Raw genomic sequence first — 23,790 nt, 5'->3', positions numbered from 1 at the left:
AAACATTCCAATTTTTATGATAAATTCTGTTCTGAAATACTCGCTGTTAATTCTGATTGATATTCATAATCATAATTTAAGTTTTATGGCACATTTACTGAGGTATGGTCAATTGTAGAAAACTTTATTTTGAACAGTCACTTTCAAAAAAATTCTTGATAAGCGAAAATTTACTTTCAAAACCATACCCGTTCTCATACCAAATTGAAGGGTTTTTTTCTGTGTAACATCGAGTACCGTTTGAAATCACTGTGCTATTCTTCAGATCAAAAAGATGAAAGTTGTAATACAATACAGAATTAGGGAATCCATGGAATATTTCTCCAGCAGGTGGTTTTCCAAACAATTTTGTCTTGCACAAGGTATGTAAAGTCAACGTGAGAATTTTTGGCGAGAGGAAGCAAGTATTTCTCTGAGAGATTAGGAAGGATCAGCTTGAGTGTGAAGATACCTGTTCTCTGGAGCTGCAGAAATGGAGTTCAGTTTGTTCCAGCTCTTTCCTGGAGGTTTTCAGTAGGGGTTTGCTCACCTGAGAGGGGTGTCCGTAGTATGACAGGCTTCTGCTCTTCGCTTGGGCCATCTTTGAATACTCTTGAGTTTCCTCACTGCTCTGTACAAACACCAAGCTCGTTACTCTTTATCCCCAGTTCTCAGAAAGTAAAGGGTTACCTAAATAAAGAGAACTTTGTATTCATGTGTTGAGTTATGAAGTTCTCGTAATACTAAATACAAAGATTTAATGACTTCAGCACTCTCAGGAGCCTTGGTGACTCTGTCAAAGTCACGTTATGGGGGTGATAAAGGTGGGAACGAAGCAGGTTGTGTTGGTGTCAACCCAGTGCCCAGCCTGACAGTGCTCTGCCGGCGTTACTCGGTAATCTGTTCTATTTAAAGGCTGTACTCACTGACTGACTAATCCACTTTGTGGTTTTGTGAGACGTATGGAGTAAATGCATATTAAATGCATGTAAGAGAATGCGTTTGTCATGTCACTACAATAAACCAGTTTATGTTAATTTTTAAAATTTATGTTTTGCTGGATTTGGGTGATTAGCCAGATACTGGTATGAGAAGAACTATAAACAGATTTATGAAGTCATTTTCATGATCAAAATAATGTGACTACCATCTTACATTTTGAAGTTTCTAGGCAAGAAAAGACTAGGAGTTGCCTTTTCCAAAGGAGAAGGATGCTGTTATTTGCCTTCAGGTTTACAAAGGAAAATACCATGAACAGAGATTGTGTCCATTGGTGCTTAGCATCTATAAAGTCCGCATGTTCTCCAGATGCTCTTTTCAGGAAAGCTAAATAATGTCACTACTCTGCTTCTAATTTTTAAATTTAAGCTTTTAAAAACTTAAAGTTTTTCTTCTCTTTAATGCTGCAGAACTGTATAGTTTGGATGCTGAAATTAGTTGATAAATCAAATTACAGACAGCTTCTTCCCTAATGCATGATATGCATTGATTCAGTTTAAGATTTCAGCTTATTTTTAACCTATCCTGGAAGTTAGATTTATTTAAAAAATTATTACATACCAGTGAAGTTATGATGATAATTTTTTACAGTCATGTGCCATGTCCTTTATGACTGCAACTGTGATTCATTACAAATCACATTAATTATGATAAACAAATGTAGAAAAGGGCTTTTAGTTCTGGCATTGAAACAGCATCTTTAATGAGAATTTTTTAAGCATTGTATTTTTTTCAGAGAGGTTACTTGTATTTAGTTTGTTGTTTTTTTTTTTTTTCTTTTAAAGCCACAGAAGAAAGAGGATCAGCAATCAGAAGCTAAAGCAAGTCCAAAAAAGTCATCAGAACCCACTATTGACCTTTTAGGACTTGGTAAGCAAAACACAATTACCTGTTTTTCAGTCAAACATAGATATGTCGTTTTATATTTTAATAGATATACTTTTATTTTCTCCATGCTTACTGACAGTTAGATGAATTTGAAAACCGTAGGATTTGGTACATGAATTTGAAACGCTAAAGGAAAATGCCATAGGGATCTGGGTGTATCAATACTTGTGTTTTGCTAAGGAGAGTAATGAGCTCCTGTGGGAAGGGGAAGTTATCAAAGTGATTCTTCAAAGGGCTTGTGGATTGTGGTATTTCAGTGTTTATGGTACAAGTGTACTTTTTAATGAAAATGCTGAGGTCATCTGAAGTGTATATCTGTAAAATATCTTATATCATAAAATCCCTATATCAGTTAAAAGAACAGTAACCTGCCTGACTGCAGCTGACCAAGTATCCTGTAAAACTTAATGCGTTGGGCATTTCCGTGTTGTGTACTCACTGTGACCATCATTCATTTTCATCTTTTGTTTTCTGACTGGCAGTTAACTGTGTGTTTGACTTGTAAATAAACTCGTTTGGACCCGAATAATTAAATTTGCACTGTCTGGCTATACTGTTGTGTCTTTATGCTTTTTCTCTGCTCGTTGAAGGCCATATTCATAAAATCTGTCATTCATTTATATACTGTTACTGTAGGCGTGTTTTTCCATTGGATAGAATCTTAAAATGGAACTGAAAGAATGAAATATTGCAATAACTATTTTTAATCCCTTTTATTGTTCACAGTTAGGAAAATTTTCGGAGAGTTGTGAGTGGATATTAGAATATTAAATTTACATCAATATAATGGTTATTCTTAAGTTTCTACATAGTTTTTACTATATTGGAGGAGGCTAATTAGTCTTTTAGATGTAATTATTCAAAAATCTTGAATTTGTAGAAAAATGCTTCGTTACTGTTTTTTTAATTTTTGATTTTAAGGTATGAATAATGTTGCAGCAAAACAATAAACGTCTTCCCTGTTTTAGAATTCACACTATCATTCAAAATGCATGTTATTTTCCCTCTGAATATAGAGTAGCTGTAAAGTTCTATTTTTGTACCCATTATGTATGTGTTGTGGTCCATATTTCATTCCAAGTAATCTGCTACCATAGGCAAGCAAATCTTAATTAACACAGTAGAAGTTAGATTATGGATGTAGAATGAACCTATTAAAAACAAAAGTAATTCAGATTTAATGGAAAGCTGGTTCTCCTTTATTTTCCTTTACCAGACCAACAACCTAATTAAGAAATAAAATTTAGTCAGTATGTGCTGCTGAGATTGTCAGGCTTCTGTATCCTTTTAGTCATGGTTTGAAAAGAATCTTGGTAACACTGTTTTATGATATGATAATGAACTCAGTTTGCATAGGCTAACTTGAGATGTAATATGCAATAGAAAGAGTATTATAATTGGTGTTCAACAGCTGTGCTTCTTCAGTGTTAAGGAGGCATGATAAGATACACAAAGGGCAAAGTTTATAATTTGTATGTTAGCAAAACATAATTTTAGAGGAGGGAGTGTTTAAAGATCTTTTAAGTAACAAATAGAAAGGTGGTGTAATAATCACTTGGATGCATCAAAGAGTGATGATACATCCGTATGTATTTTGATGACATGATGATGACATAAACGCTTGTGGCTTTTGCCCTTTTAATTTAAATCAAATTTGGCCTTTAAAGTAATTAACAGAAGATTTTAGTTCAATAGTCCACACACAGAAAGGTGGGGAAATGGACATGTACAAGCTAAACGTTATTACATTCTCCACAAGCAATAGTGTTAGTGTTCTTGCTATGCAACCCCACATTCCTTCCCCCTCTTCCCGAGCTATGAGAAATCCCAGCCTCTTTCTGTAGACTAAATCTGAAGCAGCTTTTTAAGTGATCTCTACAATTAGTTGGATATTGTCCACACAGAGAGTGTGCCCTATTGAATGTGTAGGGACTTAAAATTGCTGCTAAAATCAATAATATGGGATTTTATACCATGCATTTTTAATATGGCTATTATAGGAAATGTTTTTCAGTTGGAAAGTCACAGCGTGCAAACCCAAGTTCTTCAGCACCAAAGTGATAGTGCTGTATTTTCCTCCCACTAGTGTTAACCTTGCACTCTGTGCTGCTTGTTATTTTGGGGTTTTGTCTTACAAGTTAAGTATCTCCACTTGCCAGATCGATGTGCATGAAGACAGTTTTTTTTTTTTTAAATACTTGCAAAAAATTGTATCATACTTATGTATGACAGTGGGAATCTTTTCTTGGAATATTACACAGGCAATTTTGGACCATTCTGTTTGTCAAGGTATGTCACTTAGAAATTATTTCAGCATGCAGAAAAAATGAAAAATTAATATTTTTAAACTATATTGCCTCACAGAATTATCAGAAGGAGGGAAAGTGCATTTTACATATTCTGCATCATTTACGGTGTTGAGATGTGCCCTTCATCAAACAGACAATTGCACATTCTGGAATAACCGCTGTAGTAAATTATAATGAATGACCAAGAGAAAAGAGATTTACTATGTTGTTATCAGTAACTGGGTGTGTGGGGCATTCATCCGGCATGGTTGGGTGTAACATATGGTATGCTGAAAGCTGTGTATCTGCTTGTGTCTGGGAAATATTCTCTGAAGGAATTCTCTGAAGTTTTGAGAGCTTAATCATGGTATGAAACGTAGCTGAACGTTGCGTATCTGAGAAACATACTTGGGTCAATACTGTCCAGTAAGTACCGAAGCAGCATGGTTGGTTGTAAGTTGGAAAGCTGCATTTATGAAATAATAAAAATACATTTATAAGTACATAAATATCATACATCACTTAACTAAGCATAATTTGATGATATATCTACCCAATATAAAAATTTTTGCAACCACTTGAGGCATACAGCATTGTTAGCTTTCTGGCTTTCCACATTTTATTTTAAGAATTATTATATAGAAGTAGCCTCCCAGTGAATGCTTTTTCACTTCCACAAAGGATTTAGCAGTAAATGAAATTTTACTAATGCAGTAAATAATTCCACAATAATTTTGGACAGAAAAACCTTGTTTGTATCTTTGTGCCACATTTTGTATTGAACTACTGAAGTATTGAACTGTTTCTCTCAGTTCTGCCTTTCCAGTAATTTGGTGTAATAAATAATCAGATGCGTATTCTTCCTCTATTGCAAGTCTTGGTATGGCTGTCATAAATGATTGTATATATAAAAATACATGGCAGTTTAGTAACCAAGGTCTTGTGAATAGTTTGCCCCGTAGGAAATGGGTTTCAGAAACATAATGCAAAGTTTAAGAGCAAGTCTTGCGTGCTGTTTCCTTTTCTTGCCGTCCCTTTGAAGCTCTTCTGCTGGTCCTTCTCACTGTTGGTACAGATAAATATACCAAGGATTAATGGTGTATATGAAAGCTTTCGTAACAAAAGGCAGCACTGAATTGGAAACTGTCATGTCAGGCATTAATAAAATATATACAGAAAAGCACTGTAAAGGTAAACTTTACTAGAACCCTTCACTTACTCAATATATCCTGGTAAATAGCATTTTGTTTCTGCTATCAAATTTAAACAATCTGAAATCAGAAGCAGCATCTGCTGCTGCAGAGCATGGCAGCCAGCAGTCAGATATTATCTGTCATCTTGTCATAAATTGTAAGAATTTGGGCACACCACAGCTGGGAGCAACAGTGAAGAACCAGCGTCTAATGACTTTCCACATCGCCTCCTCCGACGGCGCGTGGAAGCTCGGCCTTGCCCACGCCCTCGTTGCAGTGGCTTCTGCCGCATCTAACTACATCCCTTGCAATGGATGCCTTCTCCCGAAAAGTGGTGGAAGTACTGTTGATTAAAAATTAGTTGTTTCAGAATAATTCTGTGATGGCTGAAGCTACAAATTTCTCAAAATATTCAGACAGGCCTATAAATTAATCTGATTTTTGCCTGTTTTCTGGAAGGGCTACAGCCATGTTTCCTTCTGTCAAATACATGCCACCTCTTCTAATCAGTTTTTATTGGTATGCAGCACAAGTTGAATGAAAAGTAATATACTTAGAATAATTTAGAACTCAGAACTCCGCTGGGTATCTTTCTTATACTGCAGAAATATTTTAAAATGAGGAGGGAAAGGAGGAATTGCTTCCTAATCCACAACCTGGTGCATTGAAGTTAAGAATATCCATAATCTCTGTATAGTAAGTGTGAACTATTACGTTGAAATACAAGTCTGTGTAGGCCTGCATGCATATATATATATATTTAAATGGAGATACTAATACTCCTACAAGTAATAAACTGGTGTGAAAACACTGTTAGGTTTCTTCTGTATTTTGAAATTTAGTTCTTTCTGGAATCTTTTTGTTTCATGGGGAGGAAATGTTTTTGGCGTCTCTTTTAAAAAGATATAAATATTCCAACTATTACATTTTTGAGAAATCGATAAGGCAGGATCATTTGTTAAAACTGTTCATACAGGCTTAAAACCGTGTTGTAAACGCTAATTCAAAATGTCTGGTTTCTGCACCGATGAAGACAGGGAAATATTTATTTTTAGTGTAAAATTCAGTAAGAGATGAAAGGTATGTACATTACCAAAGAACACTCTTACAGAAGCAATCTAGCAAAAACCTGGGTTTTCATAGTATTATTAAGTATTTATTAAATACTTGAAAAATACTATGTTCTTGCAAATGTGTTCTCTCGTGAATGTTCTAAAAATGTGAAATGCTTGTTTTAGTAAATGATTACATTTAAATTTTCAGTCTTATATGTTAAACTTTTTTACATTCAGGGAAACCGAACCACTTTGGAATATGACAAGAGGGATTTTTTTTTTAATACATGTGCCTCACTGAGAAAATGAGAACATTAAATTATTAATTCCTGACAATCCTTTGCATGAAAATTATGCACGGTTCATTCCTAAATTTATCTGAAATGGCGAACCTTTGGGGAGATGTGTTTGGAACTGCCTGTCTGCAGAATGACCTCAAAAGAAGCTTGTTACTTAACTTGCCGGTATATTTATTTACACGCATTTTAAAGCATGGGTGTGGATGGAGTGGTGGAGCAGATTATACACGTAGTCACTGTGCTGCCCACTGACTTCCATTCATCAGAACAGAAATAAGGGAAGGAGGAGACCTTCGTAGCTAAGACGTGAGTAGTTCAGTCGTAATCATAGATGCGTTTGTAACTTTGCTTTTTAGAATTTTTGCAATGGCAATCCTGCCAGCAAAGTAAAATCACGACATAGGAATAAAATTGGCTGAGGTGGCTGCTTCCCGCCGATGGTCGTTCTTTGAGCCGTTCACTGTTTACCCAGCACAGAAGATCTAACATTGCCGAGCCATTCCCATGGCCACTCTGCCTTTGTGGGGTCGTTGGGTCTTTCTTAGTTCTTGCAGACAGCACAGCTGTCCTCATGAACTTTGCGCAAGTTTGGGCAATAAATATCTGTGCTGAGGGTCAGTTTCTTGTGAGTTGCTCCCTTTGTATCCCTGCCTTCAAGGTGTTTTGGTCCTTGTTATTGGGTCTGCTCTCCATTGCTAGTGTGCACAATTTGGTCTCAATTTCCCATTGACATGAAGTGGGTTTGGGAATTAGCAAATACCAAGCTATTAACGTTCATGTTTGATACTAAATTAGAGTATAAAATAATTTGTGTATCTGAAGTAGTCTCAAAAGCAAGCAACATAGCTCCCAAAGAATTGAAAACCAGCACCCTCCCACTTGGTTGTTTCATAATTCCATGAATAATTGTATGAAAATTGTATGAAAAAGCTGCAGTAAGTGCTTAAAAAATATACTGATGATTTTACATATACTAAAGTCAATTCAAAGTTGTGGTTTCTGTAGCAGCTGTAGTTGTGCCACGTTTTCTGTACATACTAAGGTGCAAAGGTTAGCAGCTCTACGGTAAGACTGAATTCACATATGCATGGACGGTGTTCCACATTGTCACATTTTGACGTTTATGACTTCAATATATTTTCAAATATATAGCAGTGACTGTCTTTATCTTTAAAATAAACAAATACTTTCATGCGAGGCAGCTAAAGGGGGGCCGCCTTCCGTTGGAGTTGGAAGGCAGGCAGAAATGAGAAGGCATCTCTGGGGGGGATCTTCTCCATGGGTTGTTTTGGAACGCAGTGCCTTCTCCTGTGAGTTAACAGCCAGAAATCTTGTCTGTCTTCTGTGACAGTTTCCTCAGTCAAGTGGTTTCCAGGCTGGTGAAGTGACTGGTGCTTCTCACTGTTTCTGCTGTTTTCTTCCAACTTATCAATGTCCTGGGCTGCAGGCAAGGGTGGTCTCCAACTGCAGTGAGTTTGCACGTGGCAGAACAAAGTAACAAAAAATTATAATATTCGACTTGCAGGGAGATAAGTCTTGCTAGAGTCTGCCAGTTATTTGTGCTCTTAAATAAAAAAGTAGAGGAGAGCGAAGAGACACCTTCTTTCTAAGTAATAAACTTAACTCTTGTGTTCTGTCTTTTTTCTTATAAAAAGTAAAATACCGATTCTTCTGTGATTGTTTTGTAGCAGATGGGAAAGAATGTTGCAGTTACATGAGAGATGGCGTTGTATTATTTCAAATAAGTGTTGGAAGCTTCCCATGATTTGATTTTAATGAAATACTGTATCTTGACTGCGTGCTTAACTAATTGGACCGCTTCTCTGTCCTCATTAGAGTTCTAGAAACTAGTGCCTGACCCTCACGTCCGCCTTCAGCCTCGCCTGTCTGGCTGCGGCAGTAAGGCACAGGCTTCTCGTGTTATCACCACTCTGTTAACGCTGATGTTCCAGTCATCGACCTCTGCTCTCGAAATAGATCTTTTCACTCAGACGGATAACTGTCATGGGTGTAGGATGCTGGAAAATCACTTCTTACAGTTTAGTAAAAAAGAGAAAGTGACTGTTTTTCTGGAATATATGGCAACTATTTTTTTAATGTCCTTGATGCTTTTTAAAGGTGGTGATCTGTATTCTCTTGTGTTTCAAATTTGGAATATATTGCTATGTTAGTTTGTAAATGTATGTCAGTAGTTTCTGATGGATCTATTTGAAGTAGCTGCCTATATGTAACAATGTGACTGTAAAAACAAGCGAAAAACCCCAAGCCAAATCCTTAAAATTCACTTTACATAAATTTACTCTCAATAATGAGAACGGTAGATACAACACATGCAGCTGGAAGAAAGTTCGTTCTTTAAACATGCTAAAGCATCAGGTAGAAATGTTTTATGATGTTAGTAGTAGTTTTTTCAGTGTACAGTAATCTAGTGATTTCAAAATACTTATCTTCCTGAGATATATAAACAGCCGTGCCAGTTGCCATGGCAATGTTTCTTTTGGAGAGAGAGTTTTGACTTAATTCAGCTAGTTTGTTCTGCCAGAAAAGTCTGACTTCTGCAGTAAGTATTGGATACTTTGAGACCTAGCTCCTTATTTTGCCTAAAAAGCATTCTTAAATTTGGTGTCATCAGAGTGTTCAGCAGAATCTAGACTCACCTTTTTATTTGCCAGGCTCCCTGTAATGGCATTGTGATACGCTTAGGAATAAAATTAGCACCGTGATATGCTTAGGAATAAAATTTATTAGCCAGTTCTTTCCACTTGTTCTCCGACACCTTAAAATCCAATGCGAAATGGTTGCTCTATTACTTAAAAACATTTTGTGATATTTTTGGCCCTACATCTTTTAAACTGTTTTCTTGCAATCCTCCTTAAAAGCGTAATTCTTCAGCCCTTTTTTTTGGTCCCGCCCGTATTCCCTTTCATCTAGCTCTCTAAAGGTATTCATGTGTTAAAATGGCTCCAGGCACGGAGGCTGTAGAAGGTTAATTCTGTGCAGAGCAAGAGCCGGGTTCTGACAGATAATTAGCCCCGCGCCTGGCGGGGGGCTCCATGTGCAGCTGTAGAATAAACCCAGTGCAAAGTACTTCTGCAAAAGGGGGAAGGATGGACGTTTTTTCCTAATGCGAAGTTTAATTATGTACCCTTGAGTAAATTAGCACATCAAGAATAACTTCGTGGATTCTAAAATACAAATTTTAATTCAAGAACCCCGATCAGTGTATTTTGTCAGATACGTGGTTACCAAGTTGGGGCCTTCTCAGTAAGGTCTCTGTTTAAATTCTCACTCAAAAAGTTGGTGTACTTGAAAAAGACACTTGAAAAATGAATAACGTGTACTGATAAATTGGCATGGCTGTCCTTGGGGAGGTCTCTTAAGTGTTTTGGTTTGGGGCTGTTTTTTTTTTTCCTGAAGCACGCTAGCATACTGTCTTTTTAGGGAAAGAAGTCCTTACAAAATCCGAACGATATCAGAGTCTGAAAAATGTCTTATCTCTGAAATTTAATGCATCTTTGATGGGGGCGGGGTCACAGAGAATGGGCAGCTTTAATTATTCTCATGCTGTTAAAATATTAACAATTTTCTTTTTAAATGTGATTCTCTTGTCTTTTTAAGATGGTCCAGCTGAAGCTTCTGTTACAAATGGAGGCACTGCTGCTGTCTCAGCGCTGAATGATGACCTGGATATCTTTGGTCCAATGATCTCTAATCCTTTACCAGCAGCTGCCGTACCTCCTGCTCAGGTAAAATTTATTCAGTTATATGCGGGGGTAAATATGGGCATGCACGTGCATATTTTCCTTCGAGAAATTGTTCATTCACGCAGAAGGAGCGCAGACTTCTCAACACTCATGGCTGGAGACTCTTCAGCTGTAATGGCTATATTTTTCTCACCTCTTCAGAATTCTGTGCTGCTTGGTTATAGAATTAGGAGATAATGTGTCTTCCCTTCTGATTCCCCCTGGTTATCCAGCTAAATTGGATTCTGTCTTACCCTGGTGATGGTAGCCATGTTTTCTTCTAATTTATATTTTTTTCTCTTGTTCTTTTTTTAATAGGTATTGCTGGATATATTTTTACTTGGTATGCTTAGGTTATTGGGCTTTAAGTCATACTTCTTAAGGACCTCTTATTGCTTTGTGATACCGAAACATTTTGATATGTGTAGTTTATCTCTTATTGTGCTAGTTTCTAGACCAAGTATGACACAGTAAATGGATTAAAAAGCAGTAGAAAGGATAGTATTATTCTCAATATCTGGTTAGTATCACCTTGTTTGCATACTAGAAAGCATGAATATATTTACTTGCTGTTAACAAACCAGTCCAGATTTTTAATAACATTTTGCTTTTTTTCTGAGTGCCATAATCAGGAGCAGCAAACAGAACTTTTATGAAATGTACGGTCCTTGTGGCATCTTGCAAGATTTAATTCTTGGTTATCTTCCATTCTTAGTTCTTTCTCAAAGAAAATGTAATATAACCAGTTGAGAGATGGGTAGGTAGCAGAAAATAAGTTTTCGATGCCGTTTACATGGGTTGCTTGGTAAACGGGGGCAAAAGGAATGTTCTGTTTTACTTTAGAATTAGAAAGACCCTGCAGGTCTCGCATTTCAGGATGGTGGCGTCTAGTTTGAGAATTGACGCTGGGCAGCAGTTGAGGGTGCCTCTCATTTGGCAGTGGTAGGGGTCTTTTGCAAGATCTTTCGCTTTGTAATGTGGATAAAAGTTGTATGGGATTCAGAGAAGAGCCAGGAGAATGCTGGAAACTGGAAGTGCTGCTTCATAATGAGAGATTTTAAGGACTCAGTCTGTTTAATTTCTTCAAGTAAAAAAATGGGGTAATTATGTTGTGTGAGCATAAAGTAGAACTCGGTCAAGTTGAATAACCCTAACGTTCAGTCCCTACGTTTGGATTTGGAAGATACAGAGAAGAAATACAAGGCCAATTCTTAAGTTGAGATGAGTAGCACTTGTTTGAATATCTATTAAGAGAATGCATTGAATTAAAAAAACGAAGTAGAAGAAAGGATCAAATGTGGAATAGCGTGGCTTGCATTCTCACTCAGAGATATTTACCATGATGTTCTGCATCGCAGGTGCTTCTGAGATACCGCAGTGGGATTTGTGACCATTGAAAGAGAAGGGAATTCAATGGTGCTCCTCAAACTGATTTGTAGAAGCAACGTATGACTTGATTTTTCACAGGATTGCTTTTCTTTTCCAGCTTAACCTGAAAGGCAGCATATAGTACTAAATGCGTATGTTTTTGTGGCACTGCGGAGCACAGAAATTTCTGTTTGAATGCTTTATTATGAGATTGAAACAATATGATGTCTGCAAACCTTAGGATTTATGACTATTGACATAGCCAAGTCATGATTTTCAAATGAAAACAAAAGCATTTGTTTTAACTTTTTCAAACGTGAGTTGAGCATTCAGGATTGCACGTGCTTTTGCTCTGCTTTCTGACATGTGTCTTTATTACAGTTTTCAAAAACACTTAGAATATTTCTTCCTACTATTCTGTATAGCTAGATGCTAATAAAAACTGTTGAATTTGTAAAGGAGTGGTAAAGAGCAATATATGAATGAGTAACTTTTTTTTCTAGAATTTTGCCTATCAGCAAACTCAAGGGGGTTAAAGAAGAGTTAACTTAACCAGCTCCTACTGTAATGCTAAATGAAATAAAATAAAATGCGTAAGCTATGGAATTACCCATTATGCATTGACAGAAAAAAAGGAAAAAAAATGTTTTGTATGTCTAGTGATGCTTTTTCATGTGAAGTGAGCCTAGCTAAATTATAGGTATTAGAAGAAAGGGGTTTTTTTGTTGCCAGACATTGTATGGGAACTGAACAAAGGTCTGTCATTTGTAGCTATACTTAAAACAATTCTCTAAATCGTTTTAGCCAGATGTTAATTTCAGACTTTCTGTGGTCTTGCAGTGAAAGTGTGATCTTCATTCTTCACTGAAACTTGTAGGGAGAAGGGGACAAATGTGAGGTATTAAGTTTGAAAGTATTAATTCACAGAAACATTTAATATAAGTCTTTCTCTAAGCAGGATACTACAATCCAGTCAGCTTAAACTTTTTTGGATTTTTTGTGTGTGTGTGCTCCTGATTTGGTTGTAGTAGGAGCTGAGAATTGGTTCAGTGGCTACAAAAACATATTTTTGTAGAGATGGTGTATGTTCTTCATGATTCATGTCTGACAAGTGTTCATGTAAAGTAGTAGTGTATTTTAGGTAACTAGATGTTCTTAAATACTCGTTTTCCCCTGAGGCCAGGTATGTGTACCTAGCATGGTTACCATAGATCAGCAGACGAGCTTCAACTTGTTAATAAGTTGTGGTGTTGATAATGTGTCAAAGAGCTCGGGTTTTAAGGAAAAAAATAGTTATTTCAGAAGTTAGCTTTACTGTGAATGTTATTTAAGCAGGGTCTTATTGGAGAGTTACTTAATCCTATTCTAATGCGATCAGTTGCATTGCTCGTAGCTTCTGTTTATGTTTATTTTACCCCTCTCTAAATTTTGAGGTATCTGAAAGCTAAAGTTTAATACCTTCATCTGGATTGAGGCAATTCCAAACATGGATACAGGCTGGGTGATGAGTGGATTGAGAGCAGCCCAGAGGAGAAGGACTTGGGGGTGCTGGTGGATGAAAACACGAGCCGGCAATGTGCGCTTGCAGCCCAGAGAGCCAACCGCATCCTGGGCTGCATCAAAAGACGCGTGGCCAGCAGGTCGAGGGAGCTGATTCTGCCCCTCTACTCTGCTCTGGTGAGACCCCCACCTGGAGTACTGCGTCCAGCTCTGGGGCCCCCAACATAAGGACATGGACCTGTTGAGAAGAGGGTCCAGCGGAGGGCCTGAAGATGATCAGAGGGCTGGAGCGTGTCTCCTATGATGACAGGCTGAGGGAATTGGGGTTGTTCAGCCTGGAGAAGAGAAGCCTCCAAAGAGACCTTAGAGGAGCCTTCTAGTACCTAAAGGGGGCCTACAGGAGACATGGGGAGGGACTCTTTATCAGGGAGTGTAGTGATAAGACCAAGGAGTATCAGTTTCAAACGGAGACAGGGTAAATTTAGATTAGATATTAGGATGAAATTCTTTACTGTGAGGATGATGAGACTGGAACAGGTTGCCCAGAGAAGCTGTGGATGCCCCATCCCTGAGCGTTGGCCAGGCTGGATGGGGCTTTGAGCAGCCTGGTCTAGTGGGAGGTGTCCCTGCCCATGGCAGAGGGGTTGGACTAGGTTGCCTTTTAAGGTCCCTTCCAACCCAAACTTTTCTTTGATTCTGTGATCATCTTCTCTTTAGTGCAGGAAATTTCTTAACTGGAACACAATGGAAGAGTAGGCACCATACTTCAAAACCAGAATGGACCAGCTGGATGGAGTCTAGAGGAAAGGAAAAGTAATTTAAGTTCTAGAGAAGGGAAATCTGAGGAAAGAGTTAGAAGTGAGGCTGCAGGAGAGATAAATGTCTTAAAGCCTAGAAAAAAGGTTGATTACAAAAAAAAAAAAAAGGCTACATTGTTTGCTGTGAGTACTGAACACACAGCAGGAAATAAATTTGAATTTTTAATCTTATTGTAAGGATAATTATGTTCTTGTGTATTACCCAAGACAGTGATAGAAATCTTCATCTCACTTTTTCAGGTATGGCTGATAATTCCTTAAAGCAAGAGAGCAGATGAAATTTCTTTGATTCTGTGAACTGAATGTAGTTAAGTGCTTATTTTCTCATCAGTTATTACCAGGAAATAACAGTTGATGTTTTTTATTGGAACTGTCTAGATGCCTAAAAACAAAATATGCAAAATTGAACACAGGAAGAGTTGAAATAACTAGCAATTCCGTTGACAGTGCAAAGACAAAAAGGATGAGAATTGTACACAGAACTTAAGACCTGAATAGTGCACTGCCTCACTTGCTTACACAAGAACAGTGGTGTGCTAGGCTGTATTTTCCCTGCTTCCCTGGAAGGCAGGGAGCTTTTCCCGTCAGCAGGGAGAAATTGAAAATGTTATGTGGGGCCGTTACTTATCACCATATAAATGAGAAACAGGAGAGGCCTGGCTTTTCTACAGCCCATCCCTGCTTACCTGCTGGGTACCAGCCAGCGCCAGGGACCTGCAGGCAGCAGGAAACTGCACTCATGCCGTTTTCTCTTCTGCGGTCCTTCACTCAACTGCACGTGTCCCACCGTCCACTTCCCTCTTTCATTTCCCCTGCTGCCACCTCTCTTTCAATTTGCAGATGTGGGAGCAGCTGGCTTTGACCCCAGACAGGGCTTCAGATGGTGGGTGCAGCCCTGCAAGTCACGGGCTATGGGGGGCAGTGCCTGGGCCCCTCTCCCTGAGGCCACGGGACATGGTGGTCTTTCCTGCAGGAGGTGTGCTGTTCTTCAAGAGCTGTGTCACAAGGTGGAGGAGTTACAGCAGGAAGCGAGCAGGCTGCGCAGCATCAGAGAGGATGAGAGACAAGACAGGATCTTCTCAGAGGCACAGCAGCTTCAAGACTCGTGGACCCTAACTGCAGTGGGGACACAGGAAGAGTCTGCTCCTGGCAAGGCAGAAAGTGCAAACTCTGGGGAAGGCGAAGAATGGAAGCTGGTGACTGCTGGCACCCAGAAAGTGGCTCCAGCTCCACCTGAAGACTTGCAACTATGGAACTGGTTCACTGCCCACAAAACTGAAGAGCTGCTTTCAAGTGAAGCATCTGAGGCAACTGATGCCAAGCCGTGCAAGGCCACAAGGATGAAGCAGCGAGTAATAGTAGTGGGCAAATCCCCGCTGCAGGGGACATCTGCTGCCTTGACCTGTTGTCTAGAGAAGTTTGCCGGGGGCTTGGATCTGGAACCTATTGAATGGAGCGCTGAAGCTTGTCCAACCCTCTAGTACTCCTTGGTGTTCCTCCATGTGGGTGCTGCCAGGGAAGCAGGTCAAGGGACGAGTTGACTACAGCACAGGGGCCCAGGTGACGTGCTCCTCAGTTGTGCCAGTAAAGGGAATGACTGTAAGGAGGAGGGCACTGATAATGCTGCATGTCAACAATTGATTGCAGAGCTGGTGATGGCAAGAGGGTTTTAGTTTCTCTGGCTGTGCGACCCTGTTGGAGGATCAGCATCTGCTTGGGAGAAATGGGTTCTACCTCACTAAGCTGGGCAACAGTATGTGTGCCAGCAGGATGGGTGACCTGAAGGAGAGCTTTAAACTAGGGGCAGCGAGGAAGGTTACCAGCAGCCTTGTGAGGAGGTGATGGACAGGATCAACAAGCAAAGGTTCTGCAGTCATGTGAAAGAAAGGGAACACAAAACCAAAGAAACAGGTTTTAACTGGTGTCACCTCAAGCATTTGCATGTAAGCAAGGAAGTGCCTATAAGGGACTGTTATGGAAGAACCACCACACAGACCCCTTTGGGGAAATCAGCAGCTGGGGTGTCTGTACTTGAAAGTGTCTGTACAGTAATGCACGCAGCATGGGGAATCAACCTGAGAAACTGGAGATCTGTGTGTTCTTGCAGGGTTGTGGTCTTGTTGGGATCACAGAGACGTGGTGGGATGGCTCCCATGACTGGAGTCCTGCAGTGAAGGGCTTTTTGGGAAGGACAGGCTGGGAAGACAAGGAATTAGAGTTGTCCTTGATGTGAGAGAACAGCTGGAATGCATGGAGCTCTGCTTGGGGGTGGGTGATGAGCTAGCTGAGAACTTATGGGTAAGGACTTAAGAGCAGACAGGTATGGGTGACACTGTATTGGGTGTCTGCTATAGGCTGCCTGACCAGGAAGAATAAGCGGATGAGGTCTTCTGCAGACAGCTGGGAACAGCCTCATACTCACAGTCCCTGGTCCTCATGGGAAACTTCAGCCACCACAGTATTTGCTGGTGGGACAACACAGCAGGACATAAGCAATCGAGGAGGTTCCTGGAGAGCTTCGATGACAACTTCCTGACCCAAGTGATAAGAGGAGCCAATGAGGAGGGGGTGCTCTGCTGGACCTCATGCTCACAAACAAGAAAGGGCTCATTAGGGATGTGAAGGTTGAAGACAGCCTTGGCTGCAGTGACCATGAGATGGTGGAGTTGAGGATTCTGAGAGGAGGGAGCAGGACAAAAAGCAAGATCACAAACCTGGACTTCAGGACAGCAGACTTTGGGCTCTTCAGGGATCTGCTTGAAGAGTCCCGTGCGATAAGGCCCTGGAGGTAAGAGAGGCCCAAGAAAGCTGGTTGATATTCAGGTATCACCACCTCCAAGATCAAGAGCAGTCCATCTCAATGAGCGGGAAGTCAGGCAAAAGGTGCCAGGAGGCCTGCATGGATGAACAAGGAGCTCCTGCCAAACTCAAACACAAAAGGGAAGTGTACAGAAGGTGGAAGGAGGGAGAGGTAACCTGGGAGGAATACGGAGACACTGTATTGATCCCTGGGCTGCTGTGTCCAGTTCTGGGCTCCCCAGTAGAAGAGAGACATGGGCATGCTGGAGAGAGTCCAACAAAGGGCCAGAAAGATGATGAAGGGACTGGAGCATCTCTCCTGTGAGGAGAGGCTGAGAGAGCTGGGACTGTTCAGCCTGGAAGCTCAGGGGGATCTCATCGACATCTAGAAATACCTGATGGGAGGCTGCAAAGAGGACGGAGCCCAGTGACAGGCAGTGGACAAAAGCCATCTGGACTGGTGCAACTGTCAGACCACCTTAAAATATTGAGGGTATCATGGTCTTTATCTGCTGTTTTGCAGTCTTTTGGGAATTAAAAGCCAAAATGAAAATACTTATTTTCAGCCTCATGCATTAATCTAAACTTCTTGTCATCCACGTGCTATTCGTGTAGTCAGGTGGCAAGTGTGAAGTGATGGACTCAGCTGCCAAATTTGTGGTCCTGACGCATCCGACCAATATTTCACAGCGAAAACTTCCTTTGGGTGGGTGTTACCTTTTACAGGTAATACATAAGCTATCGATGACAGAAATTATTTACGTTTAAATATGAAGCATGTTGGAGGTGACTTCCCGTAGTTCCGGAAAATTCCATTAGGCTTAACGTGAAGCCGCTCAGCAGCATGCTCCCTAACCACCTGATGAGTGTTTGGGTTTGGTGTAAGGGCTGTTGGAGAGCACTGCGTGCAGCCTTTCTTAAAGGAAAACTGCTACACTTATTCCAGGCATGTTTTCCCAGAAACCTTGGGTAGCAGGAGAATGTTAGATATGTGAAACTCATGCCAGTGTTGTTGGGTTTGGTTTGTTTTTTTTTTTTTTAACTTGAATGCCACCTGCTGTTTTCTTGCCATGTATTTTGCATTACCCTCCATTTATTTAGCTGATGAACCCTTCAGGGAGTGCTTTTCTTCAGTGCTTTGGCTCCTCTCAGAATCTTCCATAAACAAAATGAATGAAGAGAGGTTAAATGAACATTTAATCTCATGACGTAAACATAATAGATGATCAGTCCTCCAGGTCGTCGGCTCTCGCTCCCCTTCTGTGTATGCGTGTAGTGATTTGCTTTATTTCCTTAAAGCACCTATAGTAACAGCATTTCCTACACCTGGAGACGCTCCAAACTGTGCTTCATCCCAGGTAAAAGCAGGTTCTCTCATGCTATTATTTATTTAAAAACAACAACAACAACCCCAGACGTGTCTGCTCCTCTCCCTGCTAGAGGAAAGCAAACCCATTCCTGCCCGCAGCGCAAGCAGCAGAGAGGAAGCCGCCCCTCTTGACTCTTCCACTGCTTACGTGTCCTCCTCCCATCTGCTGAGCGCGGCTCTCGGGCAGGTGCCATGGCAGGAGAACCACATCCAGGTGGAATAATTCAATAACGGGACTTCCTGGGTATATGCGGGGTAAAACAAATACTGCTTTTTAGGGTGGGCCTTTACCTGAGTGTATTATTAAATCCAACTTGGGTATTTTTGAAGACTATTTATGCCACACTGATAAAGAATTGTTTCAAGTGGAGAGGGCTTCCTGCTACCCATTAAAAAGCCCTTTGATTTTGCTTTGCAATCAGAAATTTTTGTTGGTAATAAGCAAAAGGCCGTACCTTTTTGGCTGTACCTTTTTTTTATTACGTGCAGAAGGAAGTTGATATTTAAGAGTACATTGGCCAGAGAGGTTTCACAGGGGTTGAATAATTCCTGGTCTCTTTCTGTCTGCTTGGCCTTTGTAGTGCCATCACCCTACCCTTCATTGCATACTAAGGTCTAGCAACCTTGGCCCGAATCGGCTGCTGTATAAATGCAGGTTTTCGGTTGCCAGAGAGTTCCCATTTCTTGTTCTTTTTCTCTTCCACAGCATTTTGGAGATTTTTCACCATCAACCATGTGAATCTGCATTCCTTTCTCCTTATGGTTTCTGGCCAATTTAGCTCGTACCAGAATTGATTTGTAATTATGACAGAATCACAGAATGGTAGGGGTTGGAATGGACCTTCAGAGATCATCTGGTCCAACCCTCCCTGCCAGAGCAGGGTCACCTAGAGCAGGTTGCACAGGAACACGTCCAGGGGGGTTTGGAATGTCTCCAGAGTTGGAGACTCCACCACCTCTCTGGGCAGCCTGTTCCAGTGCTCTGTCACCCTCAGAGTAAAGACGTTTTTCCTCATGTTGAGATTCTTTCCCTAAATTACAGCACTGCCTAATCTAGAGCTTTGTAGCAGTTTAGGAGTCCGATGTGTTTCCTCAGCCTCTCTACTGAATGTTTGCCTTGTGTCTGTACAAACCCAGTGTGACCGGAGTGGATTCCTCAGGGCTCAGTCAGCAGCCCCCCAGCAGAACCCGGAGAAGTTTGGAGGTTGTTGCTTTAAGCAAGGATATAGGTGTGTTACCTGCGTAACATCTGCGTATTTTGTGGTGGCTTCTTGTCTGTCTGATAAATTTTGGCACGCGATGACAGTAAACAGATGGACCCGGCTGCAGATCCAGGCCGTTGATGGTGGTGGTGCAAGGAGGATTCTCCTTCCACGTGGGAAAGCGCTGTAACTCGCGTGTGCCGTGGGATTAGGCGGGTGTAGGCCAAGCAGTCGGGAATCATTTAGCTGGATTAAAATAATTCAAGTATGTGTTGTGCTCCTGGCTCTTTTTCAGTGTATATACAGTTTATTTGCATTGAAGGTTCCCACTGGGAACAGGATGAGTTGTGTGTTTTAAGAAATAAAAGAAGAATGCCGTGTATTGCCTGGTTACCTGGGCAATCTCCCGGATGGATCCGTGCGTGTTTGAGCAGCAAAAAAAAAAAAAAAAACCAGCACTGAAAGACACCTGGATGTGATTTGTTTACAAAACATTCTGGTGCAAGAGCAGTAAAAAGGCTGACAGCCTGCCTGTATTTTAGTTTTTCAGTCCTAGACTACAGCAAGTTACAGTTAATTGTGCTTTCCCAATAAATGAAATGTCCTTAAAGAAATCTAAGCCAATTATAAACAATGTATTTTAGAAATTTTATTACTTTAAGTAGATAACTGAAATTTTACTTTTGCCTTTTCTCCAAAAATACTGTTCATCTTAGCAGTAGTAGTATATTCCAAAGCACTTAATCTTTTGTTTTCACTTTTCTCTAATCTACTCTGCCTATGAGAGGATTAATGAGATGTGAATTGTAATCTCCTTATTGATTTCCTAATTATTTTTCATAATCTAACTACAGCTCGTGATTTATGCTCCTCACTGATGAAAAATGTAGGAGCAACAGGAATGAATAATCCGTATGTTTATGCCCCAGAGCTGGTCGGGGATTTAGTTTTCCTTGTTTTGTAACCACCGTCTGGTCTAGTCCTTTTTCCGTATACTTTAGGTACTACTTTTCTGCCTTTCATCATAGCATATCTTTTAAAATCCTCATCTACTTAATTTCTGTAAATGAACTGGTTTTTATTTGGTTCAGGAGCCAGGATGTGCAGTAAATGTTTAACATAATGTCTTTGGCCGGTTTCATTCAGTAGCCTGTCTTGGCCTTTATTTCCCAGAGCACTTCCACTAAACCAGCAGCTGCCACCTTGTCTGCGGCATCCGGGGATCTTGATCTGTTCACTGAGCAAACGACAAAATCCGAAGAGTCGGCAAAGAAACAGCTCTCCAAAGACTCCATCTTATCCCTGTACGGCACAGGAACCATGCAGCAGCAAAGTGCTCCGGGTAAAGCCTTTCGTAAAGGTTTCTGTGCAGCCCTATGTATAACTATTGTAGGTAACGCTTAACTCCTGCCAGTGTAAAACTAAGGCTAGGTGCCCTGCTACCTGTATTCAAATGAAGATTGTTTGATAACGATCTTTATAAAAATGAGAAAATTACTGAAACGTAATACAGAAGCTAAAGGACAAAACAGCGTCAGCTTTTAATTTATTTATAGCCATTCAAATTACCAAGTGTACAATTTACTGAAAGATTTGTGTGTTCAGCTTCTGTGTCTAATTCATGGCTGAGGGTCCCAGTCTGCGCTGTGGGAACAGCAGGCTGCCGGGTTCAGCACGGAGCCGTCCTATCTTGATTTTAGCTGCGTTTGTATGAAAACGAAGCCCTCCAGTACAGCCATGAAAAGATTTTGGTTCGCCACAGGGATTTGCCAAACTCTTTTTGGCAGTTAGCCTCTGGTGACGAGTCCCTTTCCTTTGAGTTTTTAAGCACTTTCTTACTTTTACCAAACACTAAATTAACAGCGCTGGCGTACAACTGGACAAAGTTATCCTTTAAAATTGGACTTCTTCTTTTGGTGGACTTCTGACTGATGGGGATCGGGGAGAACATCACAGAACATTTTTGCTGAAATCTTGCCTTCTGCGGTACAGGTATGTTCATGGGGTCGTCTTCTATGCCGTTTACCACACAACCGTCAACTCATTTTCAAGGCTTTCCGGCCATGGGAGTTCCTGTGCCTGCAGCAGCCGGGATGATGGGAAACATGATGGGACAATCGGTGCCAGTCATGGGACAGAGCACAGGCGTGATGGTAGGAATGGGAATGCCCAATGGTTTTACTGGTACTACACAAACTGGTGTGATGGGACTTCCTCAAAATGTCGTCGGACCTCAAGGTGGAATGGTGGGACAGATGGTCACGCCACAAAATAAGTATGGATTGCAACAAAACCAACAAGCCCAGTGGAACCTCTCTCAGGTAAAGACTTGCTGTTCCCAGGCAGGAGTGCTTTAGAAAAGATGCTGCTTTTCAGATACAAAATGTTGGGCTGTAGGAGGAAAGTTGCGATGTAGCCGAGTTATGGACCACTGGACTATGAACTGCTCAGAGGCACAGGGAAAAAAATAATCAGTCAATTAATTAAAGACAACTAATATATAAGCAGAGAATGAATTTTGCCAAGGTAGACCAAACTCGGTTCTCTGCTTCTGTAGCTACTCCCATCCCGCATCTGAAGTACCCAGGTAAAAAGCTGGCTTGGCTATAGTTACAAAATACTGACATGTAAACACAGCCTTATAACTAAAAGCAGAATTTAATTGCTTGAGGATAGCCATTAACAATTAATGCTTTCATTTACAGACCTCAAGATAAATTTCAGTGGGACATGCAGTGCTTTGCACTCTTACCATTCTCCTGTAGATAATTTGCTTAGGCTAATCCATTATTTATCTGTAGCATTTCTGGGCTTTTTTTTATTATTATTTTCTTAAACATGTTTGAAGGGCTCTCTAAGAGTGTTAGTGTACAGTTAGTACATTATATTTGTACATTATCCAGTGAAACATCTTGAAATCGGGTTTTTTTAAGGTTATTGGGGAGGGACGAAACAAGGCTAAATGACGCCCCTGGAGTTCAATGTGGCAACTGATAGCAACTATTTTTTTCATACTGTTCTTTGAATTATAGAACATTGTAGTAATTCCATGCTGCTTACTCTAGTAATTCAGGAAGTGAACCTGAATCACTTATTTAGATTGGATTATATTAATTTTTACTGTCCTACTCAGTCCTGCGGTGTGAACATTTAAGAAGGTAAGCAGCGTTTCTTACGTGGATAAAACAGCCCCTATTTGAATACACAGGCTGCCATTCTGCTTTGAAAAGTAATTTTTAAAAGGTGAGAATTTCAAAATGTCAAACCAAAAAAATCTGTGGATTTACTCTTTACAGTCTTTTTTCAGGTACCTAACTTTAAAAGGACCCGTAACAGCGTTGAAATTAAAATCATGCTTCTAATCAAATATCTATTAAAAGTTGGCTCGTAGGACAAGCTCTTAACGCATTTCGGTACTCCTTGCACGTGTTACCGGTGTGCCAATATTCCAGAATTCGTAGGGCAACTGTGATCTAATCTCTGGCTCCAGTTGAAAGGGGGAGAGCTTGCTTTATTTGCCAGAAAAGCATGCTTTGATTATATATATACATAGTCTACGTCCTAAGAATTCCACCCCAGAAGAGATTAACAACTAGGTAAAGCATGTTCTCATCAGCTTTTTTTGAATTGCCACATTCAGTGATGGGATGTTTCTGCAGATAGACATGTGAAAGCACACAGTACTGAATTTTACCCTGAAATACTAGTTTGTAGTTTATTTAACAGGGTTTTTTCCCACCAGTGTTTCAATTTCGTTTTGCAACTTCTCATGTTCACATGAGCAACTCGGATTTTTACCTAATGCTGCCTCTAACTTGAATCTAATGTTGCTTCTCCAACATCCCTGTTCATCAGCTCTGATTATTAATTGCTCCAAATGCTCTTTTGCTCTCAGACTCATGAGAGGGGACATCTTCACCCTGTCTGTACAGCAAAGTTTTTGGCTTCTCAGTAAGTGCTCGTTTTTTAGCAGGCAAGGGGGAGTAACCCAAAGAAGGCTTTTACATTGAGCCCTGAAAATGACAGTGACTGGGTAATATTTGTAGAGAGCAGAAATGTTTTTGCACCATCCCTGAAGTGAATGTGCTGAATTTTGTTCCCACTAGACATATCTTTAATTTCATGTGAATTTTATTTGGGTTTTGAGACACTATGGTATCTTGAGTAGATTCTTTAGAGGGAATAGTTAGATTAAGATAGTACTCAAGTTTATAAATCTGCCTCGTTCTTTGTTGATTGCCCCGAAAGGGGTGATTTCTAGAAAAAAATTGCGTATTCAAGATTTTGAGG

The 23,790-nt window shown here is 40.3% G+C and overlaps 1 protein-coding gene across 2 annotated transcripts in view; it reads left to right on the top strand.

The window, feature by feature from the left end:
• Positions 1–23,790, top strand: part of SMAP1 (small ArfGAP 1) — a 100,563-nt gene that overhangs the window by 75,349 nt on the left and 1,424 nt on the right. For both annotated transcript variants that reach the window (XM_074581435.1, XM_074581436.1), the window contains 4 exons: positions 1,764–1,848; positions 10,320–10,447; positions 20,674–20,842; positions 21,493–21,821. In XM_074581435.1, coding sequence (XP_074437536.1) covers positions 1,764–1,848; positions 10,320–10,447; positions 20,674–20,842; positions 21,493–21,821 — 711 coding nt within the window. The remainder of the gene's footprint in view (positions 1–1,763; positions 1,849–10,319; positions 10,448–20,673; positions 20,843–21,492; positions 21,822–23,790) is intronic.

The sequence above is a fragment of the Larus michahellis genome, chromosome 3 (assembly GCF_964199755.1).
Source record: "Larus michahellis chromosome 3, bLarMic1.1, whole genome shotgun sequence".
In the NCBI taxonomy this organism is placed as follows: Eukaryota; Metazoa; Chordata; class Aves; order Charadriiformes; family Laridae; genus Larus; species Larus michahellis.
This window is presented reverse-complemented; position numbering and strand designations above follow the sequence as displayed.